General features: G+C 48.3%; 1 protein-coding gene across 1 annotated transcript in view; it reads right to left on the reverse strand.

The window, feature by feature from the left end:
- Nucleotides 1–7,479: 7,479 nt before the first annotated feature.
- The window catches only part of LOC144752126 (nicotinamide N-methyltransferase-like), a 44,186-nt gene continuing 31,149 nt past the window's right edge, over nucleotides 7,480–20,516 (reverse strand). Inside the window, exon 3 of the mRNA XM_078640071.1 lies at nucleotides 7,480–10,231. Within this exon, the coding sequence (XP_078496197.1) occupies nucleotides 9,796–10,231 (436 nt within the window). The 3' untranslated portion in view covers nucleotides 7,480–9,795. The remainder of the gene's footprint in view (nucleotides 10,232–20,516) is intronic.

Below are 20,516 nucleotides of genomic sequence, written 5' to 3' on the forward strand. Positions count from 1 at the left end.
AGATCAGGGCTAGATCCAACACCGTTTTTTAGCTCATTGCACCATCCCAGTTTCAGAACCTGGCTGTATGCAATTAGTCTGTCCCTGGCCCAGTGCATCATGGGAACAGGGCAGACCAGACTACAAAAGCCAATTCTTATACTGGGAAGGAAACAAGCTTCCGGGGACCGGTTTCTGCCATTTCAGGCGTCTTCGGCCCGGCTTGCGTGAATCCTGATGGTGCAATGAGCAAGGGACTCACATCTGAGTATACCCTTCCACGCTTAGGGTGGACAAAATTATTTACAACAAGGGGTGGTGATGGACAGAGTCTCTGAATTAAGCAGAGTACTCTCACCCAGTCAAGAGATCAGGGCTAGATCCAACACCGTTTTTTAGCTCATTGCACCATCCCAGTTTCAGAACCTGGCTGTATGCAAATTAGTCTGTCCCTGGCCCAGTGCATCATGGGAACAGGGCAGACCAGACTACAAAAGCCAATTCTTACACTGGGAAGGAAACAAGCTTCCGGGGACCGGTTTCTGCCATTTCAGGCGTCTTCGGCCCGGCTTGCTTGAATCCTGATGGTGCAATGAGCAAGGGACTCACATCTGAGTATACCCTTCCACGCTTAGGGTGGACAAAATTATTTACAACAAGGGGTGGTGATGGACAGAGTCTCTGAATTAAGCAGAGTACTCTCACCCAGTCAAGAGATCAGGGCTAGATCCAACACCGTTTTTTAGCTCATTGCACCATCCCAGTTTCAGAACCTGGCTGTATGCAAATTAGTCTGTCCCTGGCCCAGTGCATCATGGGAACAGGGCAGACCAGACTACAAAAGCCAATTCTTACACTGGGAAGGAAACAAGCTTCCGGGGACCGGTTTCTGCCATTTCAGGCGTCTTCGGCCCGGCTTGCTTGAATCCTGATGGTGCAATGAGCAAGGGACTCACATCTGAGTATACCCTTCCACGCTTAGGGTGGACAAAATTATTTACAACAAGGGGTGGTGATGGACAGAGTCTCTGAATTAAGCAGAGTACTCTCACCCAGTCAAGAGATCAGTGCTAGATCCAACACCGTTTTTTAGCTCATTGCACCATCCCAGTTTCAGAACCTGGCTGTATGCAAATTAGTCTGTCCCTGGCCCAGTGCATCATGGGAACAGGGCAGACCAGACTACAAAAGCCAATTCTTACACTGGGAAGGAAACAAGCTTCCGGGGACCGGTTTCTGCCATTTCAGGCGTCTTCGGCCCGGCTTGCTTGAATCCTGATGGTGCAATAAGCAAGGGACTCACATCTGAGTATACCCTTCCACGCTTAGGGTGGACAAAATTATTTACAACAAGGGGTGGTGATGGACAGAGTCTCTGAATTAAGCAGAGTACTCTCACCCAGTCAAGAGATCAGGGCTAGATCCAACACCGTTTTTTAGCTCATTGCACCATCCCAGTTTCAGAACCTGGCTGTATGCAAATTAGTCTGTCCCTGGCCCAGTGCATCATGGGAACAGGGCAGACCAGACTACAAAAGCCAATTCTTACACTGGGAAGGAAACAAGCTTCCGGGGACCGGTTTCTGCCATTTCAGGCGTCTTCGGCCCGGCTTGCTTGAATCCTGATGGTGCAATGAGCAAGGGACTCACATCTGAGTATACCCTTCCACGCTTAGGGTGGACAAAATTATTTACAACAAGGGGTGGTGATGGACAGAGTCTCTGAATTAAGCAGAGTACTCTCACCCAGTCAAGAGATCAGTGCTAGATCCAACACCGTTTTTTAGCTCATTGCACCATCCCAGTTTCAGAACCTGGCTGTATGCAAATTAGTCTGTCCCTGGCCCAGTGCATCATGGGAACAGGGCAGACCAGACTACAAAAGCCAATTCTTACACTGGGAAGGAAACAAGCTTCCGGGGACCGGTTTCTGCCATTTCAGGCGTCTTCGGCCCGGCTTGCTTGAATCCTGATGGTGCAATGAGCAAGGGACTCACATCTGAGTATACCCTTCCACGCTTAGGGTGGACAAAATTATTTACAACAAGGGGTGGTGATGGACAGAGTCTCTGAATTAAGCAGAGTACTCTCACCCAGTCAAGAGATCAGGGCTAGATCCAACACCGTTTTTTAGCTCATTGCACCATCCCAGTTTCAGAACCTGGCTGTATGCAAATTAGTCTGTCCCTGGCCCAGTGCATCATGGGAACAGGGCAGACCAGACTACAAAAGCCAATTCTTACACTGGGAAGGAAACAAGCTTCCGGGGACCGGTTTCTGCCACGGCGTTAAAATAAATATTTTAAACTTGCTTTTGTCTCCCTTTACTTCCTGACTGGACTGGTTTGAGAGTATAACGAAAGAACGCTCATGTTTCCCACCTTACCTGAGGTATCCCAAGTGGCATGTTCTGGGTTGTCCATTCATTGGTAACTTTAGGATGAAGAGCTAATGAGACACTGATGCTAGTCTGGTAGGGGATTTTGGGTACTGAGGTGAGTTTTTGGCGCACCCTAATTCACTGAGGTCCTGAGTCTCTATGTCTGAGCAGAATCCCTGCAACACCATACCTTAGTTTAGAATGAAGGAGGTCTAGTATTTCTGTCTCTGGACTCAATTTCCCAACACCCTGTGACGGGAGCTGGAAACACTGTAGCTGGATTCTCAGTGAGAGAAAGGACAGCTTCTCGATCAGTGCGTCAGCTGGAGGGTCGGCATTCCTGCGGCACTTGCTGTTGCAAGCTGCATCGGTCAAGTAGATAGTCGAACTGCTCCCAACCACCGTGTCTTGCCAGAGCAAGTGAAGGCATATTTATACCTTGAAGGTGCCTAGTTTGACGTAAAGTCGAGCATAATAACATCAGTAAAGAACCCCAAGGGAATAGTAGTTCTCTGTAAAGTACATGAGTTCTTGGACAAATCAATTTTCAAGCAAGGGGAGGTCCCTGACTGCTTAAGCCGATTTTTCAAGAAATCATTGTGATGTTTTGGTAAGGGTCGAAGTAGCCATGCCTGCATTTGGACTGCATGGGCTATGTCTTAATAAGGGAATGATTTCTATGCCTATATTAGGGCAATGTGAATTGTACCTATATATGGGCATGAATCTGGAAAATTCACTCTGATCCTAAAACGCCATACAACAGGCGGCGGCTTTGATACATCCATCCGTAGTTGCCACCACTGAAGAGAAGGAAACCATGTTACCCTTAGAATATTCCCACTTTAAGGATGTGGTTTGCTAAACTCAGGCTGAACAACTGCCCCCTCACAGAGCGTATGATTGCAGAATAGACTTGGTGGAGGGAGCTACGATTCCGGCGTGTAGGGTGTACGCGTTGTCTGTGCCAGAGACCAAACACTTTTGAGAATACCTGGATCATTATCTGGAGATAGGCTTTATCAAACCTTCAAGGTCACCTGCTGCCTCTCCACTATTTTTTATATCTAAAGCCAATGGTGATTTGAGAGCTTGTGTGGATTATCGTCAATTGAATAAAAACACTTTGAGGAATAGATATCCTTTACCCCTCATTTCTGTGTTGCTTGATCAAGTGAGGGAGGCTAAGATCTACACTAGGTTGGATTTGAGAGGCACGTACCATTTGGTGCATGTCAGGAAAGGCGATGAGTGGAAGTCAGCTTTCAAGACTCGTTATGGATTATTTGAATATACTGTCATGCCGTTCGACCTTTGCAACACCCCGGCGGCATTTCAGTATTTTCTGGAATTTGTAGACCTGTTCGTTGTCGTTTATATTGACAACATCCTCATCTATTCCAATACGGTTGAAAAAAATACAAGTCACGTTTGTAGAGAGTTGTCCCAGTTGCATGCACATAGATAGTTTTGTGAGTTGAACAAATGCGAGTTTGGTGTGGAACAAGTGGAGTTTTGGGGAGTTATGTTAGGCCCTGAAGATTTGCACATGGCAGAGAGAAAGATTAAGGCAGTGCAAGAATGGCCAACTCCAAAGAATGTACGTAATGTGCAATGCTTCCTGGGTTTTGCGACCTATTACCAAAGGTTCATCCTTCATTTCTGTCAAATCGCAGTTCCCATGTCACAGCTCCTCAGGAAGGGAGTGTCATTTCACTGGTCAAGCGAAGCTGAAGAAGCATTCACTTTTCTGAAGAGAGCCTTTACCACGGCCCCTGTACTTGCACATCCGAGGCCAGAGCATCCTTTCGTAGTAGAGTCGGATGCCTCAGATGAGGCTATAAGCTATGCTGTCACAAAATCAGAATACAGGACAGCTACACCCTGTGGCCTATTTGTCCAGGAAATTGAACCACGCCGAAAGAAATTACACAATAGCCAAAAAGCAGCTACTGGTGATAAAAAAGACCTTTCAAGAATGGCAGTATCTGTGGGGGCTAGTCGACCTATCACAGTATACTCAGACCATAGGAATCTGCAATACTTGAAATCTGCAAGTCATTTGTCTCAGCGACAGATGACATGGATGTTGGTTTTGCGGAACTTTGTTGTTACATTTAGACCTGGGGTGGAGAACCGCAAAGCTGATTCTTTGTCTCGACAGGAAACAATGGATAAACTCGTACAACACAAGGATCTAGAATCCATCATTGAACCGTCCAAGGTGCTTTGTGCTATCTGGGTGGAAAACTTTCTGGAAAAAGTATTAAATCATGTATCCAATGCAGTATGGGAAGCATGTGCTCAGAAGGAGACGGAGCGCACAGTGAAACACGGATATCCTTTCTTAAAGAATAGATTGTACCTTCCCATTATTGAACTCCAAAAGAAGGCTTTCATGTGGTGTCATGTGTCCCCTCTGACAGGTCATCCAGGAACTTGAAAGACCATACAGCTGACACAACGCCATTTTTGGTGGAGCTCTTTAAGCAGGGATGTCACGTCGTGGGTGGCAATGTGTGATGGCTGTGACAGAGCAAAGACAGAGAATATCCGGAGGAAGGGGAAGCTCATAACCATGCCCACACAAGATAGTCCATGGCAAAGTATCAGCCTTGACTTTGTCACAGGGTTTCCATTGGAGAAAGGGAATTCGCTATATTGATCGTTGTGGATGGACTCACGAAGATGGGGCATTTTGTTCCTTGTGTAAACCTTCCAACGGCCAGTCAAACAGCACAGTTACTGCTGAGTAACATCATCAGATTACATGGAATACCTGAAGTAATTGTGTCTGATCGGGGAACCCAATTCATTGCTAGGTTTAGGAAGATATAGTGCAAGGCTTTGCACATAGACTCTGCATTATCCACAAGATTTCACCCGCAGACCGTCAGACAGACAGAAAGGCTGAACCAAACCCTGAAGAAGTACCTCAGGTGTTATGTGAAGGAAGCACAATACCCTTGGCCTGAGCTGTTATGGATGGCAGAACTGGCCTACAACAATGTGTTGCACTGTTCTATCGGGGTTTCTCCTTTCTGTGCTAACTTTGGTTATGACGCTCAAATTTTGCCTGTCATCTTTCCTGAGGATATGGTAAATCAGCCCTCTGTATTGTCTCAGGTGAGGAAATTACAGGCAGTGAGGTTAAGGCCTATCTGGTACAGGCTAAACTGACCTATAAGAAACGGGAGGGCCGGCTTCGGAGTGATGGACCTCAGTATTAGGTGGGGGACAAGGTATGGTTGTCCAAAAAGAACATTTGATTCAAGCTGTGGAGTATATTCCATCCTTCATCTGACCCTATGCCATTGTCAGACAAATCCTTCCTGATATGTACAAATTAAAACTACCTGGTTTGTTACGCATACACCCTGTGTTTTACTGCAAACTCCTGAAACCTGCTTTGGGAGCGCGTAGGCGTGCTTCTCCGCCTGTGATGTGTGATGAGGGATTGGAGAATGAGGTCAAGTGTGTTACGGATTCCTGGAAGAAAAGGGGTGTGCCGTGGTACCTGGTGTCTTAGAAAGGATATGTGGCGGAGGATGACTCCTGATAACCCTGCCATAATGCGCATGCTCCGAAGGCTGTCCGCACTTTCCACAGGCCGTTTCGAATGAAGCCTGGCCCTAGGAGGCGCTAGGAGAGGGGGACCTACTGTCATGGATCGGGTGTAGCGGCGCCTACATTCACGAGTCCCTGAAAACTACAACTCCCATGATGCTCTAATGGGAGGGGGTAAAGACGCCATACGCATGCAGGCGAACGCGCGTACTTCTGTACTGGCTCCGGGTCTTCTTCGGTTGAGGTAGAGACGGCTGATGGCAGAAGCCATGGTTACCGGCTTCCCATTTTGAACGCATGTTTCTGGACTTCAATGGGTATTTGACCTGATCGTGAGTAGTCTGAGTATATTGTTACGGCTGTACTGGGAGGCTGTTCGCATATTTGCATAGACGGCTGTTTATGCAGCCATAGCGGAATACTGCGAGCGGCTGCTGCATATTACCGTGTATGGTGTTGGGTATTTACCTGGATTGAAAGTGGATCTCAGAGGAAGCATAGGGGAGTACAGCGGTGAGGTAACCGCGTACTTCTGTGTATGCATATTCGCGTCTTGTCTTTGAATTTGGATACTAAAGAGGCTGCATAGGCACCCGCTTATTGGCGTACTTGGGGGAACTTTGTGTGCTTTTGTTATTGTTTTTCATTTAGATTCACATATTGGAATATATCGGTGGAGAAACCGCATATTACCGTGTGTGAGCTTCCTCTCACTACTATATTGGATGATAAAATATTTGGGAAACATTTCTTTATTTGATTTCAACCTACATTTTCCTGCTGTTGTGTTAGAACCTGGCGTATGTACGAGGAGTGTGGCCTCTCATATGTATTGGATAGCATACGTGGAACGGCATGTCTTAATAATTATTAGTTTTCTGTTGCAGGTCTACTCTTTATCTAATGATGTTGTGAGGACTCCCTAGGATAAATGTAGACCAGATATATATATATATATTTCTTTAGCAAGACTATATGTGATAGATGTTATTTAAACCCTGTTTACATCTGTGTCCTTTGTTTTTGCAGGTTCTATTCCCCTGCTGTCCCTTCCCTCTTCCTTTCCCTCACCTGATCCCTCGAACACCCTGTATACCTAAAGGTTTGTTGGTGATATCAGGAGGTGGACCTTTTTCTGCTGCAGCTGGATCCTGTGGAGCGTAAACTTATACATCTCTCTATTATTCCTTTACCCGATTGGTCCATGGCATTCATGCATCATGCCTCTGCCTGACTTTATCCCATCTTGAGTGTAGAAACCAAGTACTGCTAGATATACACAGCAGCCATTTTATTGCAATTGTTGGAACTACTGTTTTTTACTTCCGTACGATTCCACAGACTCTGGGCTGGCACTGGGTTCCATTTATTTCACCGCATTTTGATTCAAGAGTGATTGTAGAATCCTAATAAATAAATATCAGTCTGTCGGCACATTTGATAAAAGAGAAAATGTATTACATGACAAGATACAAATCAATAGTACATGCAGCACAGAGACAGACAGCAAAGTGACTGAATATCATGGAAAGAAGTGTCTTTCAAAGCCTTTTATTGGTGCAATGCGCAAAGGAAACATTTAATTATTTGGGCAATATATGCTCAGTAAAAGTACAGAATTATGACATTTCATAAGAAGCTAAGCAAAAGGGGCAGCTACTGCCCATCAGTAGCCTCAGCATCGTATACAAGTAGAGAACACTAGACCAATCATAAGAGGCAAACACTGCATGATCCCTGCATGGTCTGAATAGATTTGAGTGTTGCCACCCACATATTCTCTGCTCTTGACATTTTAGAACTGCCCAAGCTAATGTAATGTAATGTTCCAGCAATTGTGACTTCTACAGATGTGATTTGCAACATGTGTTCTAGTGAAGGGCACGTAGAATGCACCACTTTCAAATATGGTGTGCCCAAGCGCTTGTGGGTAAGCTACCTTCATGTACTGAATGTGGTTCATGACCAAGCGGGCGTTACGAGAGCAGCTTAATTTCAGCAATCGGAGAAACAGATATCCAATTTTTTTGTGACAACAGGTATAGGCCTAAAGGTAGATATTTGTATCAAATTATAAAAGCGGATTCCACATGATGAAGCTATTTCCTTAGACCGACATGATGGGTGAGATAAAGGCGAGTCTCAAACCTGCTTTTCTCATTCACAAGTAGACAGCTCTTGCGCCTAGACTACAGCTCATCTCAAAACACCACACCCCCTCCTTGTACCTGAAAAGATGTATAACGTTGAATGGTTCCATTGTAAAGTTGTCTGTGGCCAGGTTTGCGCTATTAAACATATTTGGAAACTTGATGGTAACCAGCCCAAAAATGTAAGACAACCCAGAGGCACCAGCGACAGCCATTTTGAAAAGGGGTAATGGCCATCTGATACAACGGGCAAGTGATCAACGAGCGGAAATATCCCTTTGAGCAGTTGGGATTAAGCTTGGCCCACCTGGTTACGTTTTCCGGTCTGGCCGCACAACTGTGTTGTTGAAAGACCTCGAGTGCCCATGTGGGAGGTCAAAATTCATATTATTATTTTAAAACTTAACAAATAAAGGTGCCTCTTATCAGATGGGAAGGGCATGGCTATAGATGTCTCTTTACAGTCCTGCACAGTAACACCCCACATAATTCTGGTGGTACAGTCTGCTAGCCACCTTCTTGCCTCCCTTCATTCATCCTGCTATCACAAGAGGCTCTTCAAACAAAGGCAGCACCAAGGTGATTATAATAAAGTAACAGCAAACACACTGAAGGGAACTACCTTGTGTGTGGATGTGCTCATTGTGAAACACCAAAATTTATTAATTCAAAGTGAAGTTAAGCAGTCGCTGAAGTGGGCTGATGTTGTATGTTGTAGTGGGTAGAAACAAATGAATGACACAACAACAGACCAGTGGATGAAGAAAGATGGCTAAATGCCCCTTTCAGTAAGTATATTATGAACATAATTTTTATAAAGTCAAAAAGTTTTTGCTATTGCCATACTTCAAACAAATTATGAAAGTAAAATGTAGAAGTTATTAAAGATACTAAAAAAATGATAAGCCATGAGAAGCTGTATATTTTTAACGTCCTACATCTTTTATGAGGCAAATTTTATGGACAAAAGGCATATTTGAAACCATTATGTCTAGCATTTCTGCAGTGGGAGAACCCTATAAATTTCTGGCAGCATCACGCATGGAAGTGCTGGGCTCTTTCACGGGTCCACCTTAACAACCTATGACATTGTACAAAATTTAAATGACAATTGTGCTTTAACTTGTACTATTTGGCCCAATGTTGTCAGAAAATACTCAAGAGAGAGCCATGTTGCAAAAACTAATGGAGGAACTTTATTCACACAGTAAAGTTTGTGGTAGATATTTATGCCCAACCTCTGCCAAAGATCACCAGCTGTCGCAAAGCAGGCCCACACCTCTGACTGCAGATGCACATCTCCAACTATGTAATGTTCACCCTATCAGTTTTAATAAGAAGGAAGACATCATTCTCTGTAAAGCGGGTAACCTGTGCTCACAGCTCTCTGGTGATCGAGCAAGAAGTCAGATCTTTTCTTTGATACTTGCAAAGATCACACAACTTGTGAAGAGTGTTTTAGGATAGAACGTGGAGCACGAGATAGAAGCATATCAGGGGTTAATGAGTGGATTTAAGTCGCGACATCTGAGTGCTGTTTATATAATTTATTGTAACTTAACATTATGTGTCCTGCTTATAAAACATTTTTAGCCTTTGCCAGTATTTTATAACTGCTTTAAAGAAAATTGTAAAAAGGCAACAGAGGAATGTTGATGCAGGAAACAGTTCACCTCTCTGTTACCAGTGCCCCTGATGCCTCCTTTATGTACCTGACAACTAAATATCTCTTTCTTTGCGTGCTTTTACAATGCAAATAGCACTGTAATCAATGACATCATACAAACATTGCACTTTCCGATTACTAATGTGATGCTCCTCTGTGACGTAACCAGCATCCGTGAAGGCGTTCCTCAGAAACCCCTCATCCATGAAGAGATAAGGAAACTTCACTTTGCCAACCATGTAAAACGTTGCCTCAAGACTTGTAATCATTATTAGGTGTCCTCCGCATTTCAGAAGTGATGACAGATTTTTCAAACAATCGCAGAAGGTCTTCTTGTCTTTGGTGAGGAGCTCCAAAGAGTGCACCAGAAGAAGACAGTCAGACTGGGGCAGGACAGTTGGAAACAATGGGTCCCTTCTGTCGAAATCACATTTGCATACGTGTTTGATTTTTTGCTGTACCATCTTCTGCTTCTCGATCCATGTTTCACTAAACACAAACATATAACATGATTAACATGTATTTAGTTATTGACAAACATCTTTTTTGTAGGATCGTGGTTGTTATTCAGTACTAACAAGGCGGCATATTTACAAGTCCCTAGTACCACTGAAGAGTCATTTGTTCCAAAGCTCCGGTGGTGCTCCATGCTTGGCCATATTTACAAGGCTGTGCTAAGCCACTTTGTATGGCTTAACACAGCTTTGCAGATATGGCCCTCTGCCATGCAGTTTCCTTATGCAAAATAGCATGCAATGGGTTTTGCTGTGGGCATTCCCAGCAACACCCATGGGGTTTTAATGTCAAGGATCTGTAAATCCGAGGCAGCACCAAAACCAGTGCCAAAAGAGAGGCGAGCACAGGGATGTGCCATATGTAATGTAATGTGTACTTATAAACCGCACTGCAACCCTTTGAGTATCCTGGCACTTAAGAGATGGAAAAGAAACCTATAACAGAGACAAGTGGGCATTAAACTCTGGGATAGAGCCAGGTTTTTATTTTCTTTCAAAACGGCAAAAGATCTTTCATCTGCCGCAGCTCCGTGGGCAGCTTATTCCAGAGTCAGCAACACTGAAAGCTTGTGCCCCCCAATGTAGCTCTTCTGACCAAAGGTACTTTGACTCAATTAGCTGAGAAAGACCGAAGGCAACGAGTGGGGACATACCCGCTAAATTTGTTCTGCAATGGTATAGGCCCCAGACCGTGCAGTGCCTTGAACACGACACAGAGGGATTTGAAGGGACTCCTCTGCAAAATAGGGAGCCAATGCAGCTCCACGAGGGCCTGAGAGGAGGGTAATTGGTGAGGGTGCATCAAAGACAACTTGGCTGCCGTATTCTGCATTCTCTGTAGTCTCCCAATTAAACACTCAGGAGACTCCAGCAGAGTTGCAATAGTCCAGCCTGGTCATAACCACACTCCTTACTACAAAAGAGTGTGTATGTGCAGGGAGCAGGGGGGAGACTTTCCTAAGGGACCAGATAAGGGAGAAGAAACTCCCCACGGTCATATTAACTTGAGTGTCCAAGGTCAGCTTCTCATTAAGACAGATTCCCAGATTGCGACTCGACTTTTATGGTACCAATGGGGGATCAGCAAGAATAGGCCAGAAGTCGACTGGGAGGGGGTAGGGCACTCTCCCACCCTTAATGCAGATGATCTCTGTTTTATCTGCATTAAATTGCAGAGAATTGTTTCTCAGCCAGTGAACCACATTATGCATGCAGACATGGAAGTATCATCGGCGTAGTTTACCAGGCCTATGCCGTAAGATTCACCCCGGAGCTCCTAGCCTCAGAGCGCACATGCTGGAAACTGGAGAGCATCTGGCTCAATGACAGAACACCCGCCAACCACAAAGCCCACAAAGACGCCATCCGCAACCATCACCACCTCATCAGGACCAACAAAAAAGCCTCATTCAAAGACCACCTCGACAAAAATGCACACAACAGCAAAGAGATATTCAACATCGTGAAAGAGCTCTCCTGTCCCAGCTGCTGCACCAACGACATTCCACCATCACAAACCCCGTGCGACACCCTCGCTGCCTTCTTCCACCCCAAGATCACTGACATCCACAACAGCTTCACCCCCCGGACGCACCCCATGGACCCCGCCACGAACACCCCGAGCCCCACCGACCACGACCCCCTGACCATTTGTACCAGCGTGAGCACCGAAGACATAACCAGGACCATGAGCATCATCCATTCAGGCTCCCCGTCTGACCCGCTCCCCGACCACATCACCAACAAAGCCGTCAGCATCATCGCACCCCACCTACGTAACATTATCAACCTCTCCTTCGAGAGCGCTACCTTCCCGAAGAGCTGGAAACAAGCTGAGATCAACGCCATCCTGAAGAAACCCAAGGCTAACCCGAGGCGACCTCAAGAACTTCCGGCCCATCTCACTGCTTCCGTTCCCTGCGAAAGTTATGTTATGTTATGTTATGTTAATATAGGTCTTCTATAGCGCGCGGCTACTCCAAAGGAGTGTCCCGGCGCTTTATGCTCCAGACCAAGAAAGTGAAAAGAAACATACACCACATAACAATAAAAGAACAGAACAGCAGGGTCAGAACAGGGAAATGTGAGACTCTAGCCAGTAAAGAGCCAGGTCTTTAAGCTCTTCCTAAAAGCAGATAAGTTGGACATGGAACGCAAGGACAGAGGTAGGGAGTTCCACAGCTGAGGGGCCAACAGCCTAAAGGATCGCCCTCCGATACGGGCTTTCTTTATGCGGGGGACTACTGCTAATGCCAATGACTCTGATCTTAAAGATCGTGCCGGCAAGTAGAAAGCCATCCTCTTTTGTAAGTATTGGGCCCCCGTGCCATGCAAGGCTTTATGAGCCAATGTCATAGCCTTGAACATTAACCGCTTCCGGATGGGGAGCCAATGTAAAGTTCGCAGTAGGTTTGACGCCCTCACTCGTCGATGCAAGCCGAAGATGGCACGTGCGGCAGCATTCTGGGCCACCTGCATGCGCTGTAAGAGGTATTCCGGCAGGCCCAGATACAGGATATTAGCGTAGTCGAGTCTGGACCCGATGAGGGCCTGAACAATTATTCTCCTATGGTCCTCCGAGAGCAGCGGAAAAAACTTCCGCAACGTCCTGAGGATACCGAAACATGTTCCAGTAAGGGTCAGCACCTGGGATTTGAGAGTAAGCCCATTGTCTATTTTAATTCCCAAGTTCTTGGCTGACTCGGAGGAGTTAACTGGAGGGAACATGTCAGCCGGCCACCACCCCTGCCAGTCCGGTTCCGAGGGGCATCCGAAGAAAATTATCTCGGATTTATCCGAGTTGCACTTGAGGCTGTTCAGTTGGAACCAGTTAAAAACAGCCCCAAGGCACTCACGGATACTATCGCCCTCGAAATCTTCGCCCTTCCGGCAGGTGAAGAGAAGCTGGGTGTCGTCAGCATAGGAAACGATCTGGGCCCCAAAGGATTCCACCAAAGCCGCCAAAGGGGTCATGAAGATGTTAAAAAGAGTTGGGCTCAATACTGAGCCCTGAGGAACTCCGACTCCCAAAGGCGACATTTCGGCAGATCCAGGGGAGGCCCAGACCGTTTGTCGGCGGTTGGTCAGAAAGGAACACAACCAACTGAGCACCGACCCCCTCAGACCGATGGCATGTAGTTTTATGATGAGATCCTCATGGGGGACGGTGTCGAAAGCCGCCGACAGATCTAACATAACCAACATCACCCTGCCTCCGGCATCCAACGCCTCCTTAACAATCTCTGAAACCTCCAGGGGTGCGGTTTCTGTACTTAGGTTAGGTCGAAAACCTGATTGAGACGCGTGCAGAAGCTTGTTGGATTCCAAAAAATTGGAGAGTACGCCATGAACATGTTTCTCCAAGATTTTCGTGAGAGCCAGGAGGAGCGAGATAGGCCTATAGTTGGCAGGGGTGTCTGGGGCAAGGCTAGGCTTTTTAAGAAGAGGGATGACCATGGCCTGTTTCCACAGGTGTGGAAGGGCCCCCTGACTTAAAGAAAGGTTTAAAATGGGGTTAGCCAGAGGGTTAACAACTTCTGCCATTCTGGCTAGAAATTTGGCAGGGCAAGGGTCACGTGGTGATCCAGATTTCAAACTCATCATAAGTGCTAGTGAAGAAGATTCCGTAAGAGGTGGGAAAACCGCTAGCACAGGGCCGGGAGTAGGCAAATAAACTGACTCTTCCAATGAGGGCGGGATGACAGTTGTTGGCCTCGGGGGAAAGGAGTCCTGTATCTGCCTGATTTTGGTGGTGAAGAAATTGGCTATGGTGTCAGCCCAGGTGTCAGCAGGGGCTTCCTGTGCTAAGTTAGATCGTTGGGTAGTGAATTCTCTGACAACCGCGAAAATCTCCTTACAGGAATTGGCTGCTTCCTCGATTCTTTTAGCGAAGTATCCTTTCTTTTCCTGGAGGACTAATCTATGGTAGGTTTTAATCATGGATCTATAGGTCAGTTTTGCCTCGGTCTCGTACTGAGCTCTCCATGTCCGTTCGGCAGCTTTACATAGCCTACGGGAATGAGCCAGTTCCGCAGTAAACCATGGTGCCGAGACCCGTTTGATGGCGGTACGTGGGGGCTGTGCAGGAGCAAGCTCATTCAGTCTGGCTAAAAGCCAGGTCTGCAGGGTTTCAAGATCCTTATCCAGATCACCAGTATAAGACACGGGATGGTTCACAAGAGCCTGGGCAAGCAGGTCAGGAGTCAACCGATGGTATGCTCTAAAGGCAGAACCCTGTTGTCTCAGAGCGGTGACTGATGATTTCTCAGTGCCAAGTATTTGGAAATGAGCTAGTCGATGGTCGGACCATAGAACCGGCAGCACTGCAGTCACCTCAACCGGAAAGGTAGAAAAGACCTGGTCTAAGGTATGACCCTTGTCGTGGGTCGGGCCAGAAAGATAGGGGAACAGGCCCAAGGAGGATGTGATATCTAGCATCCTAATAGTATCCGGATCATGACTATCTTCCATATGGAAGTTAAAGTCCCCGGCAAGCACGCACCTCTCCGTTCTCAGCACTAAAATAGACATGACTTGTTGGAGTTCCTCAAAAAAGGACCCCACAGGCCCCGGAGGTCTATATACTAGGAGCCCCTTAACAGATTGTTGAGGAGACAGGGATAAGGAGAAGGCAAGGGATTCGGTGCCCGTGATAGATTCCGTGTGAATGGCCGAACACGCGATAGTTTTTTTCACAACGAGGGCCACTCCTCCCCCTCTACCCTTATCTCTGTCTTGTCTAAGAATGTTGTACTCAGGGGGTATAGCTGCAGCAATGTCAGGATGAGAGGACTCATTGAGCCATGTCTCAGTAAGCATCAGACAGGCAGGTTTGTCAATAGTCAGGAGATCAAAGATCTCCTGAGCGTGTCTGTGCATAGACCTAGTGTTGAGGAGTAGGCAGAGGTGTTTAGTATTACACTCCTTCATATGAGATGTAGGCGGACGTGCGCTAGTAAGCTGCCAGTTACACCCTGGGCATTTATGCTTACCCCTATAACGTCCGGGAAAGACTGAGTGACAGGACTCCGCCGCTTTGTTGATAGAGTGGAGCTCCTGGGATGTATAAGATAACATGATGATATGTGTAGGGGGAGAGTCGGGACTAGAAGAGCCTGCCACGCCGTACGCCTCCGGGATGCTGACGGGCGCAGACGGCAGACTCTGGCGCGACTCAGGCGCAGGTCAGGTGCATCCGCAGTACGCGTCCGCATACGTGGAGGAAGAGGTGAGCATTTTATAGCGCTACTAGAGCGCGAGGGCGGCGAGTCCTACCCCCAAGATGGCGGCCAAAATCAGATCCCAGCCCTCGGCGTCAATACTCGGCCGAGGGCGGTCTGAATACCCAGGCAAGGTGAGGGGAGCAAACGAGGCGCCTAGGAGCGCTGGGAAGTCTTTTACAGGCAGCAAAACGCTTCTTAAATCAAGCGCGAAGCACACGCCTAAATTGCACAGGTTGAAATGAATAAACAAGCAAGTTAAAATACACAGCTAAAACGTGCAAGGAATAGAAGGGAGACCTCCCGGCTTCCGCCTCAGGAGGGAAAAGGTTGTAGCAGTTTGGTAAGTCATGGAAAAGATTGTCAACACCCAGCTCACCCTCTACCTAGAAGACAACAGCATCCTGGACCCCTCCCATTCAGGCTTCTGCAGCAACTACAGCCCGATACCGCCTTCATCGCCGCCACTGATGACATCAGAATCCTACTCGACAGCGGCGAGACAGCAGCCCTCATCATCCTGTACCTCTCTGCCGCCTTCGACAGCGTCTGCCACCACACACTGTGCACACACCTCTACGATGCAGGGATCCGAGACAAGGCTCTGGAATGGACCACCTCCTTTCTCACCGACAGAACCCAGAAAGTCCGCCTCCCCCCGTTCCACTCCGGATCCACCACTCCCATCTGCGGCGTCCCCCAGGGATCCTCACTCAGCCCGACTCTGTTCAACGTCTACATGGCCCCCTTCGCTCGCATCGCCAGACTACACGACCTCAACATAATCTCCTACGCCGATGACACCCAGCTGATCCTCTCCCTCACCAAAGACCCCCTCACCGCCAAATCCAACCTTCACCAAGGCATGAAGGCCGTCGCCGAACGGATGGAGGCAAGCCTACTCAAACTGAACACGGACAAGACGGAGGTCCTCATCTTCGGGCCCAATCCCTCAGCGTGGGACGACTCCTGGTGGCCAGCATCACTGGGAACCCCCCCAGCACCAACCAACCATGTACGCAACATAGGGATCATCCTCGACTCCAAGCTCAGCATGACCAACCAAGTCAACGCAGTCTCCTCCTCCTGCTTCCACACTATCCGCATGCTCCGCAAGATCTACAGATGGATCCCGATGGACACATGGAAAACCGTCACCCACGCCCTCGTCAGCAGCCGACTCGACTACTGAAACGCCATCTAAGGCGGGAGCCCCAAACAAACTCATCAACAGACTCCAAAGAATCCAGAACGCCTCCGCACGCCTGATCCTCAACGTCCCGCGCCGAGACCACATCACCCCGCACCTGAGAGACCTGCACTGGATCCACGTCGACAAAAGAATCACATTCAAACTCATGATCCACGCACACAAGGCACTCTACAACACCGGCCCAGCCTACCTCAATGACAGACTCTCCTTCTACATACCCAACAGGAAACTCCGCTCCGCCGACCTATCCCTGGCCGCCGTACTGCGCATGCACAGAACCACTTCCGGGGGCATATCCTTCTCCCACTGTGCCGCCAAGTCCTGGAACGCCCTCCCCCTCCTCCTACAACAGACCACAGACCTCCCGGCATTCAGAAGACTGCTCAAGACCTGGCTCTTTGACCACTAGCTGCAGCTCACCCCCAGCGCCTTGAGACCCTAGCGGGTAAGCAGTGCGCTTTACAAATTCCCTGATTGATTGATTGATTGAAATTGGTCAGTAATGTATGAGCAGAAGGTGGGATAGTTATCCTCCACCTGTTTCCCAGGGTCAAAAGAACCTTCAAGGTGGAATACTGGGGAAGCACTGGCTTTTCTCAGGAGACCTTTCCAGTCCCTGCTAAGAAAGAATCTTGTTTCCTTCGTAGCAGGGTCATTCTGGTTGATGTTAAAAGTATCAAAATTTAATCAGAAGGTTATCGAACCAGCCAACTGGTATAACATTCACCACTTCCCTAGAAAAAATCAGGTTCAAAATATGCCCCCCGTATGTGTAGGTTCTACCACCAATTATGAAAGAGACAGTTCCATACACAATTGTAGGAGATTATTGTACCCTGGGCCCATACTCCTGTTAACCCATAAGTTAAAATCCACTAATATGAGGAGTCTGGCATGTGATAGAGCCATATTACTAAACACATGGATCAGGTTTTTCTGTTGATGAAGGCTGGCCACCCCAGGAGGCCTGAAGCAAATAATACCCGTCAGCACCTGGTGCCCATGGTCTTTTAGAGCGAAGCCTAAAAGCTCGACCCCTTGGACCACGTCTGTTGGACTTGGCCCTGCTGGCAGGTTCACCCCTGAACTTTTTGCATTGTACTCTGAGATAAGTATTGTGATTTCTGGTCTTTGCGCAATTTAGCACTGTGGCGCAGTGTAAAGTGCGTGTGCTCTCTGAGTGCGTGTGTGGGATTGGCCTGCCCTCCCATAGGAATTCATGGGGGATATGTGTGTCCAAGGTAGTTCCTGATGTGTGGGGAGTGCAGGGTCAAGTTTGGTATGTGCACACTCGTGAGAGTAAATGCTGCGCAATGATGTGTGCGGATTTACTGTGTCTAGTGTGGAAGTGCCACTTCTAGAAGTTGGCATGTGTGTGCAGTTAATGTGATTTGACTGTCTGCCTTGTGATTGGTTGGAGCTGGCTGGTGTGCCTGGCTCCAGGAGTCAGGATGGGTCTGTCCCGGTGGTGAATAGAGAGATTGACAGCCAGATGGGGGGAGGAGTGCACCTGGGACCTGAATAGGGCAGGGCTTTCCCAACACAATGCTGGCTCTGCCCCCTGTGGTGGGACTGATGACCCTAGCCTGTCCTCTGAATGGGAAGGGGGCTGAGCACAACCGAGTGCTCCAAAACCAGCTGCGTCTGGTTTTCCCTTAACCCTGCACCCTAGAGACAAAGGGATTTGGTGTATAAAAAGAGGCTGTGACCTCATGTTAAATGTTCTTGTTTCCTGAGTTGAATCTACCAGGGGCGTGCTGCTGCTGGGGCCCAGGGGAAGGCTTGCCTCCCTATGCCCTGCCCAGCCCCTGTATGCCCTGGATGTTGGAGGATTTCTTTGGGATCCTTCTGCCTTTCCCTCTATGCCTGGAAATACTTCTGGGATCCTTGGGCTGTATCTCCCTTGCCCACAGGACTTTTGCAAACCTTTAGCAGCATGGAAGCGCTGTGCTGCCTTTCTTTTAATTTCCCCCACTGGTGTCTGCAGGAAGCGTAGGGTTAATTGGCACCAGCTGTCTGCTCTCCCCTGTTCGTGACCGTGAAGAGACTGGGGGAGGCTTGGGCCCTGATCGACAGCCTGTGAGCCGCGACGGCGTTTTCTTGCCTCTTATTTTGATCTTTTTATTTGCAGGAGCTCACCCTGCATTATGCCCACAGTTATCTTTCTAATTACGGGTGCCCACCCCATTTTATAACTTTCGCCAAGAGGGAGGCTACCCCTCCTTTTTCCGGAGATCGCCGTACGCGGCCCGCCTGACTGTGGGCGGGGCCGCCGGACGGAAGTCTCGAGTGTGCCCGGAAGTTGTTTTTAGAGAGAGAGGAGGTCGGGAGCCCACCCCGCCTCCTCGAGCCCCTGCGATAAGAAGGGACGTCCTCCCGCGGCCCGAGGCTCCAGTGAAGTGGGGAGAGCCCCGGGGCCGCCGACAGAAAGGAGCCCAAGTGTTGCGGGGCTCCCATGTACAGGAGGGAGCCCCAGAAGAAGAGGAGCCCGGAGCCTTGAGGGCTCCACCTCCCAAGTCCCGGTCCTGAGATGGGGACCGGGCGAAGCCATGCGCCTAGTGCAGGCGGGGCTCTCATATGGAGGAGAGAGCCCCGCCACCTATTGCTGCGGAGGGGGCAAGAGGCACACTGCTGGTGCCCTCCCCCGCCGCTTCTGGAGAGAGAGACTCCCCCCGACAGAGCCAGTGAGTAGGGCCAGGGGGGAAGGCAAAAGATGTAGTCCCGTATGGGGCACCGAGTCAGGGCGGCCCCGGTTGCACAGTGGGCCGCCCCAACGTGGCAAGATGGGCTTTAGAGGGCCCCGTAGCAGTCAAGAGCGGCCGCATCTTGCAGCGGGCCGCTCCTACGTTTGGGGCATGTTGTTTATGGAGCCTATGTGGCTCCCCCGCCCCCATGAGTTTCGAACCAGATGGCTCCCGCGGGGGCTACATATCCTTTTAAAGGCCCTTGTTCTTCCCTATAGTTGTGATTCACACTTTTAAGAGCCAGATGGCTCCAGCGTTTGGGCATGTTTTATCTAGAGCCTAGAGGGCTCCACCGCGGGGCTAATGATGTTCAGAGCCTAGAGGTCTCCACATGGCACATTATGTATTTCCAGAGCCAGAGGGCTCCAGCAGTTGGTGCAGTTTTGCTCCTAAGGGCCAGTGAGGGCCCCTGTCACAGTTGTGAGTTCCCAGCTGCCCAGCAAGTAGTGGGCAGCTGCTAAGTTTAGGTTTTCTTTCTAGGGACATATCTCTGGACTCAGGAGTGAGTCGCACTCCTTCGCCCCTACTTTGGCCTTCCAAAGCTGCTCAGCACTTAGTGCCAGCTGCAGCCTTTAGGCCCTGTTCTTGTCCTCAGCTGCCCAGCAAGTTTTGGGCAGCTACTATGTTTAGGTTTGGTGCAGTGCGCAACCTGGTCCTTAAGATGATTTATGTACTACTTTTTGGATGTTAGGAAATGTACTGTGTGTAGTATGTCTTGATACCTCTAAATGTATTTTTATGCTTAGGAGGTTGTGTTTCCTAGTATAGGTTATGCTAGTGAGTTCATGGTTCCCTGCGTGATATATGCCTAAGGTGTTTAGGATTGCTTAGGGTGTACTTACCTTTTTATCAATAGTTGCTGGTTGTGTTCTACAAGTGCTATTTTATGCTACAAATATCCTATGTTCTAAGTGCTAATTTCTACCAAGTGCTATTCCTGACAGTGGTCCATGTGACCCAGTCCCATGTATATAATCCTCTGTAAAATCCGCCCGTGCCAGTGGCACAGTGTAAATTGTGTGTTTATTATCTAATGTGTTTGGTATAATACAAAGGCTATTTTTATATATAACCTTGTGTGGA

This window comes from Lissotriton helveticus, chromosome 4_2 (genome assembly GCF_964261635.1).
Source record: "Lissotriton helveticus chromosome 4_2, aLisHel1.1, whole genome shotgun sequence".
Classification (NCBI taxonomy): domain Eukaryota; kingdom Metazoa; phylum Chordata; class Amphibia; order Caudata; family Salamandridae; genus Lissotriton; species Lissotriton helveticus.